This window comes from Pongo pygmaeus, chromosome 16, assembly GCF_028885625.2.
Source record: "Pongo pygmaeus isolate AG05252 chromosome 16, NHGRI_mPonPyg2-v2.0_pri, whole genome shotgun sequence".
NCBI classification, from domain to species: domain Eukaryota; kingdom Metazoa; phylum Chordata; class Mammalia; order Primates; family Hominidae; genus Pongo; species Pongo pygmaeus.
Window position 1 is genome coordinate 54,788,414 of NC_072389.2, and position 16,646 is coordinate 54,805,059.

Here is a 16,646-nt window from a genome sequence, read left to right on the forward strand (position 1 = left end):
AGCCCATTTACATTCAAGGTTATTATTGATATATGCAGACTTAATCCAGTCATTGTGTTTTTAGCTGGTTATTATGCAGACTTCTTTATGTGATTGCTTTATAATGTTGTTGGTTTAGTGGCCAGTAAAAATCTTTCCTTTCCATATTTAGCACTCTCTTCAGGACCTCTTATAAAGCAGATTTGTTGGTAGTGAATTCCCTTAACATTTTCTTATCTGAAAAGGATCTTATTTCTCTTTCACTTATGAAGTTTAATTTGGTTGGATATTAATTCTTGTTTGGAAATTCTTTTAAGAATGCTGAATATAGGCTGCCAGTCTCTTCTGGGTTGTAGGGCTTTTGCTGGAAGGTCTGCTGGTAAGTTGGTGAGGTTTCCTTTGTAGGTGAGTGCCTCTTCTCTCTAGCTGCCATTAATGTTTTTCTTTCATGTCAACCTTGGAGAATCTGATGACTGTGACTTGGAGATGGTCTTCTTGTATAGTATTTTGTAGTTCTTCACAGTTCCTGAATTTGAATGTTGGCCTCTCTAGTGAGGTTGGGTAATTTTTCATAAACAATATTCTGAAATGTTTTCCATGCTGCTTGCTTTCTCTCCCTCTTTCAGGGATGTCAATGAGTCATAGATTTGGTCTCTTTACATAATCCCATATTTCTAGAAGGTTTTGTTCATTCTTGTTCATTGTTTTTTCTTTGTATTTGTCTGACTGGTTGATTTTGGAGAATCAGTCTGAGCTGTGAAGAGTCTTTCCTCAGCTTGGTCTATTCTGCGTTAATACTTGCAACTGTATTCTGAAATTCTTGAAGTGAGTTTTTCAGCTGTATCAATGCTTCTTCTTTTTAAAAACAGCCATTTTGTCTTCTACCACCTGTATCATTTTATTGTATTCCTTAAAATCCTTGGATTGAGTTTCAATGAATTCTTTTTAATCCGTATTCTAAATTCTATATCTAGAATTAGGTTATTATTGATGCAGATTTGACCTGCTCATCGAGTCTGACAAGTGACCTGGGAACCATTTCATCCTGATTAAGAACCATTGTTGGGGAACTAGTACAGTTATTTGGAGGTAAGCAGTTTATCTTTTTGAGTTCCCAGAGTTCTTGCACTTGTTCCTTCTCATCTTTGTGAGTTGATGTTTCTTCAATCTTTAAAGTTGCTTTCTTTGGATTTTTTTTCTTTTATCTTATTTGATATTGTCAGGGGTTTAATTGTGGTGTAAGGTGGCTTCTGTTACTGACTTTGTTTCTGAAAAAAATTAGAAGGCTATACAGCTCAGCTCAGCACTCCTGGGCAGGGTGCTCTAATTCTGGAGAGCTGGTATCCTGCCCCTGCTTTGTTCCCTGGCCCCTTGAGGTTAGAAATCTGCTGCGCTGGTGGGCTAAAGTGTTCTTGGGCCACAGGCCACAACATTCTGATGTGTGGTGCCAGCAAAAGCACTTCATCAGACAGGGGCCATTCTGCTGGAAGTCTTGATGGCCAGGCACTGTTTGCCACTGCAAGAGCTTTAATGTAGGCCCCTGAGAGGCAGCCCATTTGGGCATCCAATGCCATACTGCAAGCAACCATGGGCAGGCTGGACCCAAGGAGAGGCTGACAGACAGGGGGGCACTCAGATCAGACTGGCCCATCTCCCAGGCAAGGATACTCTGCTCTGTTCAGGTCTGACAGTTCCCCTAAAACGAAAGTCTCCTAGGGTAGCATGGCAAGCCTTCAGGTATGGGCATTCCTGGTTGTGCTCCATCACAGACATTCCTGCACTAATCCCTCTGGCCTCTGCACAGGCTACAGTCCTGCCCCAACATATCTCCAACCAGCTCTCCCTGCTAGCTCAAGTGTCCATAGGGGTCATGGGTCCTTTGATGCCAGGATTCCAGAGGTCCCTGGTGAGAGTGGGTTGCCCCTTGCCTGCTCATCTCACCTCTTCCCCAGGAGTCACTGGGGCCAGGAAGAAGTCCTTGTGCATGGTAGCCCCATGCAGAGTTCCCATATTCCTCCCCCTCCATCCCAGTATGTGTGTTCTCCCTCCATCCACTCTCAGTGCCTTCCCTCTGATGATATGCTCAGAGTGCACCAGTCTTCCCAGTGTCCCAGTCCCTTGGTAGCAGATATTCCTCCTGGCTGCATCTAGTCAGCCACCTTAGAAATTATTATTTTATGAAATATACATGTCTTTTTTTTTCTTATAACTTGCTTTTGGCCATTTTATTACTTCTTTGTACCTTTAATTGAGGGACATAAACAAGTAAGAGTTGAAAATCCGTCAATCTGACAATGTTTTGGGAAAAAAACTTAATTCAGATAGAGAATAAAATGAACAATTAAGGCTTCATAATTATTCATTTCACTTAACTTTGCTGTTGCTATCCTCTTTTAGAAACTCATGTACAGAGGAGTTTAAGATGACAGACGGGAAGCAGCTAGTATACACTGCTCTTATGGAGATGAAACAAAGTGGTGAGTAAATACTAGTTCCTCAAGTGGATTGTCAAGGAGATCCCATGAAGATTCACCAAGGAAGCAACAGGACCAACAGAGAACAAAGAGGAGTGAAGCCAGGCAGCTGCCCACCCAGAACTGATGTAGAGTGGGGGAAGCTCCCTAATGCAGGGAAAGGTGGGTACGTGAGAGTCCTGAGGGGATCTATACTTCTGTGATAGACCTTTGCAATCCTGGACATGAGAGATATTCCTGATCCCCAGGAGCCTCCAGATTGAGACAGAGAGCCACCTAGAGTCTTTGCAGAAGAACCATTCAAGCCCACATGGAGCCCTATAGGCCTTGAATACCCGAGTAGTCCAGTGCCATCTGCTGTAGCCCCAACAGAGGCTGCAGCCATGGTGCTAAGAAGCAGCCAGACTGCCCCACTGCTCCTCAGTAGGCAAGGCTTGCCAGCATGGGTTTCCGGCACAGTGGCCCCACCCCAACCTGAACCTGGGTGGTCATGGCTCTGAGTTTCTCCAGGAAGCACACAGGCTGCAGACTATGTGACCTCCTTTCCCCACTGCTCCTCACCTGGCAGGGCTTGCTGACTTAGGCTCCTAATGCAGCAGCCACAACTTTGCCTGAATACTGTGGGTGGTCACAACTCTGCATTTCTCCAGTAAGCACCCAGACTGAAGACCGTGTGACCCCTACCCACACTGCTCTTTGCGAGGCAGGGCTTGCCAACCTGGACTCCCAGTGCAGCAGCGCTGGATCCACCTAAACACCTGTTGTCAGTCACAGCTCTGCATTTCTCTGGGACAAAACTCCAAAAGGTAACAAACAAGGCTTGGCACCTTTGCATTGTTCTGACAGTGAAGTCTAGCACTGCTTGGGTAAGAGTGAAGTGCAAGGGTGCCGTGTGCCCCACAGCTGCCAGTCTCCATTGCTCCAGCTGAGGGATCTTCCCCTCCTCAGTGAAAGGCCCACTGCATAGCTACCCTTACCCTACTTGAACATTTCATCTGCAGTCCACAGCCATTCTGAAAACCCAACTACCACAGGTTTGTGATATTCCTTTTGGTTCCCCCCACCTAAGTGTTCTGCCTGCCCTTGGTTTCTACCATCTAAAGCATTTTACCTGCCGCCACCTAAGAGTCTGGCCAGTGACCCAGGGACCAACCTGCCACTCTTCATCATAACCAGCACTTGAATTCTGGGTTAGCCTGATTCTGGCACAGCCCTTTCAGGACTCATACCCATTGCTCTGCAAGCCATCTAGGAGCCTGGAAATTACCTACGTACCCTACCCCTACCCTGTTCCAACTCTATAGTCACTGGACCACTTCCCCAGGGCCTGAAGTCAGGCTGACCTAACCAGCCACCACCACCAGAACCAAAACTCACTCATGTGGGCCCAGAGGTGGAGACCCCCCCACCCACCCACCATTTACAAGCAGCAGCAGTACTGTCACACTGGCAAAGAGGTGAGCCATAAAACTGTCTGTATCAGGTTCAGAGATTAAATTATGCCCTGAAACCACTCCCACAGAGAGTCATAAAACAGGCATTTATTGTGGCTCTCAACCTCATTGTAGTCCGGAGATAGACTAGAATATGAATCTAAACTAGGAGTCATGAGCGCTGGAACAATGGTGTAATAGGAAAACAGATCAAGTTCCTGCCTATGTAGGACAGGAAGCTGGTGCAACCATCTCAACTACCTGCAAAGTCTTTAGTGCACTTCATAAGGAACTCCTCCCATTAACCCTCATCAGGGCAGGTGCCTGTGCTTGCCATTTGGGTATTTGTGGGAAAGCAAGGGGCTCCAGCTTGAAGCAGCTGTGTCTCTCCAACCCCACAGAACAGGAAACTTACGGCACCAGGTACTCCAATGTCCAGTCCTTCACTTGAAACAACAGAGAGCACCTCAATAAACAAAGATCAGGTACCTACCTACCTGCTTATGTTGCAACTGGCTCTCACCTGAAAGCACCACTGACCAACTTGTAGGTCAAACTGCACAGCTCAATATAAAACCAGCCCACAGAAGTGCATAAGGCAATAGAAGCAAAGCCAAAACACCATAAGGCAATAGAGGCAATGCCAAAAGACCCACCCACTCCTCTCCAGACGAGCAGGAACTAGCGTAAGAATTCTGACACTATAGGTTGGGTGCAGTGGCTCACACCTGTAATCCCAGCACTTGGGGAGGCTGAGGCAGGCAGATCACGAGGTCAGGGGTTTGAGACTAGCCTGACTAACATGGTGAAACCCCATCTCTACTAAAAATACAAGAATTAGCAGGGCGTGGTGGCATGTGCCTGTAATCCCAGATACTCAGGAGGCTGAGGCAGGAGAATCACTTGAACCTGAAAGGTGGAGGCTGCAGTGAGCTGAGATTGCACCACTACACTCCAGCCTGGGCGACACAGTGAAACTCCAAGACTGTCTCAAAAAAAAAAAAAACAAAAAAAAAATTCTGACACCAAAAATATCTGAATGTTGCAACACCATCAAAAGATCACTCTAGTTCCTCTGCAATGGTTCCTGACCAAAAAAGAAACTCAGGAATGACAAGTAAGAATTTAAAGCATGGATTGCAAGGAAGCTCAATGAGATTCAAGAAAAGATTAAAAATCAACACAAAGAAACTTCTAAAGGAATCCAGGAAATGAAGGAAGTGCTAAACATCATGAAAAGAAATCAATTAGAGCACTGGAAATAAAAAACTCAACAAAGAAATTTCAAAATACCACTGAAAGTTTTATCAATAGTCTAGACTAAGCAGAAGAAAAATTTTCAGAGCTTGAAGATCAGTATTTTGAACTAACCCAGTCAGACAAAAATAAATAAAAAATAATTAAGAAAAATGAACAAAGTATCAAAAAATGGGATTATGTAAAGCAACCAAACCTATGAATTACTGGTATTGCTGAAAGAGAAGGAGAACAAGTTCACAACCTGGAAAACGTATTTGAAAAAATAATTCAAGAAAAATTTCCTAATTTTGCTAGAGAGGTAGACATCCAGATTTTAAAAATCAAGAGAACACCTGCCAGATACCATACAGAATGAATATCATGAAGGCATATAGTCAACAGAGTGTCTAAGGTCAATGCTAATAAAAGTATCTTACAGCCACCTAGAGAAAATGGTCAGATTATGTATGAAGGGGATCTCATCAGGCTTACAGCAGACTCCTCAGCAGAAACCTTTCAAACCAGAATAGATTGGAGGTCTATTTTCAGTGCTGTCAAAGAAAATAAATTCCCACCAAGAATTTTCATATCCCACTGAACTAAGCTTCATAAGTAAGGGAGAAATAGCATATTTTTCAGACAAGCAATCACTAAGGTAATTTATTACCACTATACCAGCCTTATAAGAGATCATTAAGGGAGTTCTAAATGTAGAAACAAAAAAAGACACCTACTAACACAAAATTAAACTTAAGTATATAACCCACATACCCAATAAAGCAACTACATAATAGAAGATAGAAAACAATAAGCTAAGAACTTCACAATAGAATCAAAATCTCACATATCAATACTTACTTTGAATGTATATGGTCTTAATGCCCCATTTAAAAGGAACAGAGTGGGAAGTTGACTTGAAAGACAAGACTTATCTATCTACTTTCCTCAAGAGACCCATCTCACATATAATGACACCTAAAGCCTCAGGGTTGGAGAAAGATCTACCACGCAAAGGGAAAACAAGAAAAGAGCAACAGTAGCTATTCTTATAAGATAAAACGGACATTTAACTGATAACAGTAAAAAAGGACAAAGAAGGCCCTACATAATGATAAAGGGTTCAATTCAACAAGAAGCCTTAACTTTCCTAAATATATACACATCCAATATTGAAGCACCCAGATTAATAAAACAAGTACTTATGGACCTATGAAAAGACTTAGCCACACAATATTAGTAGGAAACTTCAACGCCCCACTGACAGCATTAGACAGATCATCAAGGCAGAAAACTGACACAGAAGTCCTGAACTTAAATTCAACACTTGATCAGTTGGACCTAATAAATATCTACAGAGCACTCTACCCATCAACTAGAAATTTGCATTATTCTCATCTTCACATAGAACATACTCTAAGATCAACCCATGCTCAGCCATAAAGCAGGTCTCAATAAATTCAAAAAAAGTTAAATAATACCACAGTGGAATAACAACACAAATCAATATCAAGAAGATCTCTCAAAACCAGAAAATTACATGAAAATTACACAACTTGCTCCTAAATAATTTTTGGGTAAACAACTAAGTTAGACACAAATAAACAAAATATTTGGAATAAATGAAAATAGAGACACAACATACCCAAATTTCTGGTATGCAGCCAAAGCAATGTTAAGAGCAAAGTTTATAGCACTAAACACCTACATAGAGAAGTTACAAGGATCTCAAATTAACAATATAATATTACACCTAAAGGAACTAGAAAAATAAAAACAATGTAACCCCAAAGCTAGTAGAAGACAAAAAGTAACTAAAATCAGAGCAGTTCTTAATGAAGTTGAGACCCAGAAATCCATAAAAAGGATCATCCAAGCCAAAAGCTGACTCTTTGAGAGGATAAACAATGTCAATAGACCACTAGCTAGACTAATAAAGAGAAAAAAAGAGAAGATCCAAATAAACACGGTCAGAAATGACAAAGGAGATATTATAAACAATCCCACAAAAATACAATAGATTCTCAGAGACTATTAAGAACAACACTACACACACAAATTAGAAAATCTAGAATAAATAATAAATTCCTAGAAATATAAAACTTCCAATGCTGAAGCAGGAAGAAATTGAAACCCTGAACAGACCAATATCAAATTCTGAAGTTGAATCAGTAATAATAATAATAAAAACCTATGTACCAAAAAGAACCCTGTACCAGATGGATTTATAGTAAAATCTACCAGTTGAACAAAGAAGAGCTGGTACCAACCCTAGTTAAACTATTCAAAGAAACTGAGGAACCTTAGCAGGGCTTCTCCTCACATATTCTACCAAACCAACATCACTCTGATACCAAAATCTGGAAAAGACAAAAGGAAAAAAAAAACTATAGGCCAATATCCCTGATGAACACAGAGGCAAAAATTCTCAACAAAATTCTAGCAAACAAAATCCAGCAGTACATCAAAATGTGAATTAACCATGATCAAATAAGCTTTATGCCTGTGATGCAGGGTTGGTTCAGTGTACACGAATCGACAAATGTGGTTCACCACATAAATATAATTTTTTAAAAAAATATGATCATCTCAATAGATGCAGAAAAAGCATTTGATAAAATTCAACATCCCTTCATGATAAAAATCCTCAAGAAAGTAGGCACTGAAGAAACATACCTCAAAATAATAAGAGCCATCTATGACAAACCCACAGCCAACACTATACTAAAAGGGCAAAAGCTGGGAGCATTCCCCGTAAGAACCAAAAAAAGGCAAGGATGCCCACACTCACCATTCCTATTTAACTAGTACTGGAAGTCCTAGCCAGAGCAATCAGGCAAGAAAAAGAAATAAAAGGCATACAAATAGTAAAAGAAGTCAAATTATCTCTCTTCACTAATGATATAATTCTATACCTAGAACATCCTAAAGACTGCCAAAAGGTCTGTAAGACTGATAAACAACTCCAGTAGAGTTTCAGAATACAAAATCAATGTACAAAACTCAGTAGCATTTCTATACGCCCATAATGTTAAAGCTGAGAGCCAAATTAAGAATGCAATCATATTACAAAAGCCAAAAATAAAATACCCAGGAATGCAGCTAACCAGGGGGGTGAAAGATCTCTACAAGGAAAACTACAAACACTGCTCAAAGAAATCATAGATGACATGAACAAGTGAAAAAACATTCCACACTCATGGAATGGAAGAATCAACATTGTTAAAAATGGCCATACTGCCCAAAGCAATCTACAAATTTAATGCTATTCCTATCAAACTACCAATGCTATTTTTCACAGAAGTAGAAAAATCTATTCTAAAATTCATACGGAAACAAAAAAGAGCCCAAATAGCCAAAGCAATCCCAAGCAAAAAGAACAAATTCCAAGACATCACATCACCTGACTTCTGACTATACTATAAGGTTACAGTAACCAAAACAGCATGGTACTGGTTCAACAGCAGACACACAGACAAACAGAACAGGACAGAGAAGCCAAAAATAAAGCTGCACACTTATAAACATTTGATCTTCAACAAGTAGACAAAACAAGCAATCAGGAAAGGACTCTCTATTCAATAAATGGTGCTGGGGTAACTGGCTAGCCATATGCTGAAGAACAAAACTGGACTTCTACCTATCACCATATACAAAGATTGACTCAAGATGGATTAAAGACAAATATAAGATATAATACTATAAAAATCCTAGAAGAAAACCTCGGAAGTACCTTTCTGGACATTGGCCTTGGCAGAGAATTTACGACTAAGTCTGCAAAAGCGACTACGACAAAAACAGAAATTGACAAGCAGGATCTAATTAAACTAAAAAGCTTCTGTACAACATAGGAAACTATCAACAGCATAAACAGGCAACCTACAGAATAGGAGAAAATATTCACAAACCGTTCATCCAACAAAGGCCCTATATCCAAAATCTATAAACTTAAGATTTAAGCAATTCAACAAAGAAGAAATAATCCCGTTAAAACGTGGATAAACGAAAAGAACAGCCAATTCTCAAAAGAAGACATACGAACAGCAAACAAACATGTGAAAAAATGCTCAACATCACCAATCATTAGAGAAATGCAAATCAAAACCACAAAGACATACTATCTCACATCAATCTGAGTGTGCATTATTAAAGATTCAAAAACAATGGATGCTGGCAAGGCTGCAGAGAAAAAGGAATGCTTATGCACTGTTGGTGGAAATGTTTATTAGTTCAGCCACTGTGGAAAACAGTTTAGAGATTTCTCAAATAACTTAAAAAACAGAACTACCATTACACCCAGGAACCCCATAACAAGTCGTGTTTACTCAAAGGAAAATAAGTTGTTCTATCAAAAAGACACATGCACTTGTATGTTCATCACAGCACTGTTCACAATAGCAAAGACATGGAATCAACCTAACTATCCATCAATGGTGGACTGGATGAAGAAAATGTGGTACATATACAACATGGAATACTATACAGCTATAAAAAGGAACAAAACCATGTCCTTTGCAGCAATGTGGTTGCAGCTGGAGGCCATTAATCTAAGCTAATTAACACAGAAACAGAAAACCAAATACCACATGTTCTCACTTATAAGTGGTAGCTAAACATTGAATACATATAGATATAAAGATGAGAACAATAGACACTGGGGACTACTAGATAGAAGAGGGAGGTGTTGGGGGTGAGGAGTGAAAAACTCACTATACTATACTTACTACCTGGATGACAGGATCTTTCGTACAATATACCCATGTAACGAACCTGCATGTGCACTCCCTGAACCTAAAGTAAATGTTGCAATTTTTGTAAATGATGCATATGAGCCATAGCAATAAAAAGTATATTTTTAAGTAACTGTAGGTTGTTTGCATGAGTTTATATAGTGCAATCAGTATTATTTCAATATTAAAACCATAATCAGAGGCTGGGCACGGTAGTTCACGCCTGTAATCCCAGCACTTTGGGAGGCTGAGGTGGGCGGATCACAAGGTCAGGAGTTCGAGAACAGTGTGGCCAATATGGTGAAACCCCGTCTCTAATAAAAATACAAAAATTAGCCAGGGATGGTGATGGGCACCTGTAGTCCCAGCTACTTGGGAGGCTGAGGCAGAAGAATCGCTTGAACCTGGGAGGTGGAGGTTGCAGTGAGCCGTGATTGCGCCACTGAACTCCAGCCTGGGTGACAAGAGTGAGACTCCATCTCAAAAAAAAAAAAAAAAAAAAAAAAAAAAATCACAAATCAACAAATATAAGGAACTACCAGTATCCTGTTAGCTTTCAAATCCCTGAACTATTAAATTCCTCTCAGGCAGTGACTCAACATAGAAAAACACAATATTTTTATATTAAAGACAAATTGATACAACTATTTACATACTCTGCATTCAGATAAGTATTTATAATCACACATTAAGCTCATCACTGTAAAATTTTAGAATTAGAAAGTCTCTTACAAGTCATTGTGATAGACTGAATATTGGTGCGAAATATATACATGTTCTAATCCCTGGAACCTGTAAATGTTACCTTATAAGGCAAAAGCATATTGCAAATGTGATAGTTAAAGATCTTCAGTGGGGGTTAAGATTAAAGATCTTAACTTAATCCCCACTTAAAATAAGGAGATTATCCCATGGGCTCTAAATGTAATCACAAGTGTCCTTGTAAGAGGGCAGCTGAGGGAAATTTGACTATAGAAAATGAGAAAGCAATTCAAAAACAGAAGCAGAGATTGGAGTGATACAACCATAAGCTAAGGAATACTGGCAACCTCCAGAAGATAGAAGAGGCAAGGAATAGATTCTCCTCTGGGCTCTCCTAAAGACATTGGTCCTGCTGACACCTTGATTTTAGCCCTGTAAGACTCATTTGGGGCCTCTGGCCTCCACAGCTAAGAAAACAAATTTCTATTGCTTTAAACCACTAAATATATAATTTTTACAACAGTAGTAGGAGACTAATACAGTCACTTAACCTATTAGTGCTCAAATTTGCTGGTAAGTGATGGTATTCTTTTAAGATCTCCATTATTTTTCTTGGGAAGGGAAGGGAAAAGGGAAAAACTCTATAATATGTTGACATATTTAATTTTATTAAATGAGCCATGAGCATTTTTTTTCTACCAGAAATGATCACATATTCTATTTGTGGTACACAAATTATACCAATGGTTAAAATTAAAATGTTGAATAAGGTGAATAAAGGGAACTTCTAAACATTTTCTTTGAATAGCCTGCCTTCAGGAGATGAAGGAGATTAAATATCAAACTATTTGGAAAATTTCTGAGAGAATATCATTGTGTGACGTTGGAAGAAAGGAAAATAAAAGCCATACAAAATATATTTAGGTTCAGATTAATTTGTGCTAAATAGTGGACTGGAAAATAATTTTTTTCTTTCTTAAATATTAATACATTTATCTTCCTTAGGAAATATAAATCAGATGAGTTAATAGTAATAAAACCCTCACTTATTTGAATTAGTTAAAAATAATTGAAATTATGGTCAGTAAGAGATGAGATCCCGAAGGCAGATGGCTCTCACATATAAATGAATGGACAGGGAGTTTTAAAGGAAGACTTAGTGCAAGTCCAGGAGTCTAATCATTAAGTACATCTTGTCTGTTCTCAAATGAGGCTTTGCAACTTAATTAAACAACTTCTAATTTCTTCTTAGAAAAAGTTACCAAAAATCAGAACCCAGAAAAAATCAAATCATGGTTTGAGAGAAGTTGTAAGTATAAGATTTATCAAAAGACATATCCATCACAAGTGAGAACATTTGGATCATAAAAATAGAAACAGAAACTAAAGAATGGGGGATACACAATGTTACCACCATTTTATTCTTTGTCCATATTTAAAAGCCTCTAATCTTTTTCTTAAGGGGCCTGTACTAAAACATGCTTGATTTCATAAAATCATGTAGGTGGACTAGGCACTCTCAGTAAATAGTTAAAATAAAAGCCATAGAAGAATAGGCTAACTGAAAGAATATGGGTAGCAGAAACAGCTGTTTTTGTGATCTTTAGACAATTTAATTGCAACACGCCTAATCATTAACTTTTTGCTGCAAATAGAAAAAAGCTGTCATCACTGTTTGATAACAATTTAAGAATCACTGTCTTAAAATAATCAAGATCTAATCAACCTCTTCATGTGATATACAACCCAGCTGTCAACCCGAGAGGCTGAGTGGCTTGCTGAGATCACCCAGGTAATCAGTAGCATATTCTGGACATGAAGTCAAGTATCCTTATTCCCAGTCTACTAGTGGTAGTTTCTTTCTATCAAACTTTACAAATGTGTTTGTGAGTAAGATAGGTCAAGATTAAATATAAACATTTGGCAAATGTGTGAATTTAGGCTTGTTTATATTTTCATCATGAAAGACACTTACCTTTTTATTTTGGGCATGGCTTTCTCATGAAAACATTTACAAACTCCAAAGTATTTACTATGATTTCTGATTTACAAATTGCTAATGCAACAAAGTATTTGAATATGGCTTGTGTTTTGAAATGCTAAATATTAAACTTAAAAATACCCAATGAGATTCCTACCATCTTCATTTCACACTACCCAGGGACATTACTTATTTGAATCAATCCTATCCATCACTTAGTTCAATAACAGAAAAGCATAGCAAGCATTTGATTCGTAATTTTATGTATTGTACTTTACTATAACAGGTGCTTAGTCCTCGGGCATAAAATAAACTTGTAAAGTCCGCTTAAATGGATCAAGATTCATTATAAAGTAAAAGAAAAGTCATAAATAATTTTGTAGGTAAACAGAAAAAAAAACAGGAACATACATAGAATGACTCAGTAGTTTTAAAATTATTAATATGCAAACAAAGTACCTGTAGTCACTAAGGAGATTATGTAAGACCTCGATGCCAGGGAATACAATATTTTGAGGGGTTAATAAGAGCATAACTTTTAAAATATTACTAATACTCTACACCAACTTTGCTTTCAAAAGTAACAAAATATATTCTCATATAGGTTTAAATAAAATAACGATTTTTTCTATTTCATTCACTTTAAAAATAATTAGCATAACTGTTAATTTCAATGCTTACCTGAAAAAATGCATCCTTTCGACTTAGAGGTATGCTCATGAAAAGTGTCACATAACTTTCTGAAATTCTATCGAATAAGCAGTCTTGGTTTTCTCTGTCAGGCTTAAAAAAATGTGTGAAATTAAAGTCAATATTACAATTTAAAACTGGAATTTGTTTACATGATGACAGCAATTTTATTTATTCTCATGAGCAGATCAATTGGTATAGGACAATCAGCATGGGTTTTTGCATAATGCAGACCCAAATTTTAACACTGGCTGTTATACATTAGCTGTATTACCCTGGGCAAGTTAATTAAGTCCCAGGTTTCTCATCTGTCAAATGTAGGTAATATATACTTATCTTAAAGGCGTGTGGTAAAATTAAATAAGGACAGGGATCATATCTTTGTAACTTTGTATTTCAAGGCCTTAGCACAGTACCTGGCAACAAAAAGCATGCAAACATTTCATTGAGTTAATTATCCTTACATTCCAGGAATAAATCCCATTGGTTATGGTGTATAATCCTTTTAATATGCTGTTGCTTTTGATTTGCTAGTATTTTGTTGAGGATTTTTGTGTCAAAATTCACCATAAAAGATATTGGTAGTTTCTTTTTATTGCAGTGTCTTTTTGGGCTTTAGTATCAGAGTAATACCTTCTAACTCACAGGTTGAGTTAGAAAGTGTTTCCTCTTCAACTTTTTGAAAGAGTTTCAGAAGGACTGGTGTTTATTCTTCTTTAAATTTTGGTAGAATTCCCCAGTGACGCCATCTGGTACAGGGCTTTTCTTTGAAGGGAGGTTTTTGATTACTGATTTAATCTCCTTAATAGTTACAATCTATTTAGATTTTCTATTTCTTTGTGATTCCATCTTGTTAGATTGTATGTTTCTAAGAATTTGTCTATTTCAACTACATTATTCCAATTTGTTGGCATATATTCATTTACAGCACTCTTATAATCCTTTTAACCTCCATAAAATTGAAAATATTGTCCCTTTTTTATAATTTTAGTAATTATAGTCTTCCCTATTTTTTAATAGTCATTCTAGCTAAAGATTTGTCCATTTTGTTCTTCTCAGAGACAGAACTTCTAGTTTTGTTATTTTTTTCTATTCTTTATCTCTGCTGCAATATTTATTATTTCCTTCCTTCTGTTAACTTAGGATTTAATTTGTTCTGTTTCCGGTTACTTAATGTGTGAGACGGTGTGGTTGATTTCAGATCTTTCTTCTTTGATTTTTAATGTTTTATTATTTTTAATTTATAAATCATAATTGTATTTATTTATAGGGTACAATGTATCATTTTGATATATGTATACAATATGAAATGATTGAATCAAGCTACTTAATATATTCATTATCTCAGTTACTTATAATTTGTTGAGGTGAGACATTTAAAATTTACTTTCTTAGCAATTTTGAAGTATACAATATAGTACTATTAACTGTAGTGACCATGTTGTGCAATGGATCTCAAAAAGTTATTCCTCCTGTCTTACTGAAACTCTTTACCCTTTGAACATGTGCCCATTGCCAGCCTTCAGCCCAGCCTCTGAAACTACCGCTCTGCTTTCTACTTCTGTGAGTTCAACTTTTTTAGGTTCCACATATAAGTGAGATCATGTGATGTTTGTCTTTATGAGCCTGGCTTATTCCCCTTAGCAAAATGTTCTCCAGGTTCATTCAGGTTGCCACAAATGTTAGGATTTCCTTTTTTTAAGGCCCAAGAATATTCTGTTGTGTACTTACACCACATTAACCATTCATTCGTTGACAGATAATTAGGTTGATTTCCATGATGGACACTTAGGTTGATTTCCTGTCTTAGCTATTGTGCTGCAATGAATGTGGACATAGAGATATCTATTTGACATATTGATTTCAATTCCTTTGGACGTATATCCAGAAGTGGGATTACTGGAGCATGTGGTAGTTCTATTTTTAGTTTTTGAGAAATCCATACTGTTTTCCACATTAGCTGCAGTAATTCATATTTCCAATCGTATACAAGCATTTCCTTTTCTCCATAACCTCACCAAAACTTGTTATCTTTCACCTTTTTGATAACAGCCATGTGAGATAAAATCTCACACACCAAACAGTTGTGTGAGGTGACATCCCATTGTGGTTTTGGTTTGTATTCCCCTAATGATTAGTGATGTTGAGCATTTTTTCAAATACTGTTCACATAGCTATTTGTATGTCTTCCTTTGAGAAGTGTTTAGAGCCTTTGCCCATTTTAAAAATTTTATCAAATTATTTTATCAAATTTGAAATGTATTATTTATTGTGGTCACCATGCAGTATAATAGATCATTAAAACTTATTTCTCTGCTGTAAGTGAAACTTTGTACCTTTTGATCATCTCAGCTTTCCCCATTTCTCCCCACCCTTGGCCTCTGATAACTACCTTTCTGCTGTTTCTATGAGATTGACTTTTTTAGATTCCACACGTAAGTGAAATCATACAGTATTTGTCTTTCTGTGACTGGCTTATTTCAGTTAGCAAAACATCCATTTCCATCTAGGTTGTTGGAAATTACACAATATCCTTCTTTTTAAAGGCTATATATTTTTATATTATATATAATATATAATATATAAATATATTTAAACATATATTTTATATTACATATTAATTATGAATTTATTGATATAATTTATTATTATGAATATATTTAATATTACATATTAAATATATATTATATATATTTATATACCAAATCTTCTTTATCCATTCATCCATTGATGGACATTCAGGTTTCTTTCATATCTTGGTTATTGCAATTAATGCTAAAATGAACATGAAAGTGCAAATCTTTTCAACACAGCAGTTTAAACTCCTTTGGATATAAACAGAAATGGGATTGCTGGATCTTACGGTGATTCTACTTTCAGTTTTTTTGTGGAAACTTCATACTATTTTCCAAAATGACTGTACTAATTTACTTTGTTCCTTTTAAAATCAGGTTTTCCTGCTATTAAATTGTTTAAATTGCTTATATATTTTGGACATTAACCCCTTATCAGATGTATGGTTTTCAAATATTTTCTCCCATTCTACAGGTTCTCTCTTCAATCTATTGACTGTTTGCTTTGCTCTGCTGAAGCTTTTTAGTTTGATGCAATTCCATGTCTATTTTTTGCTTTTGTTGCCTGTACATTTGGCTTCATACTCAAAAAATCATTGTACAAACCAACGTCATGGAGCTTTTCCTCTGTTTTCTTCTAGTAGTTTTACAGTTTCAGATCTTATATTTAAGTCTTTAATTCATGCTGACTTTTGTATATGATGTGAAATAAGGGTTCAATTTCCATCTTCTGCATGTGGATACTCAGTTATCCCAACAACAGTTATTGAAGACTGTCCATTCTCTGTTTTGTGTTCTTGGCATCTTTGTTGAAAACCAATTAGTTGTAAATGTGTAGATTCATTTGG

The 16,646-nt window shown here is 37.1% G+C and overlaps 1 protein-coding gene across 13 annotated transcripts in view; it reads right to left on the reverse strand.

The window, feature by feature from the left end:
- Positions 1 to 16,646, reverse strand: part of FAM227B (family with sequence similarity 227 member B) — a 290,230-nt gene that overhangs the window by 224,328 nt on the left and 49,256 nt on the right. For all 13 annotated transcript variants that reach the window (XR_008494152.1, XM_054451200.1, XM_054451199.1 and 10 more), the window contains one exon: positions 13,217 to 13,318. Coding sequence is in view for 12 of the 13 variants with exons in the window: in XM_054451200.1 (XP_054307175.1) it covers positions 13,217 to 13,318 (102 nt within the window). In the remaining variant the exon portion in view is untranslated. The remainder of the gene's footprint in view (positions 1 to 13,216; positions 13,319 to 16,646) is intronic.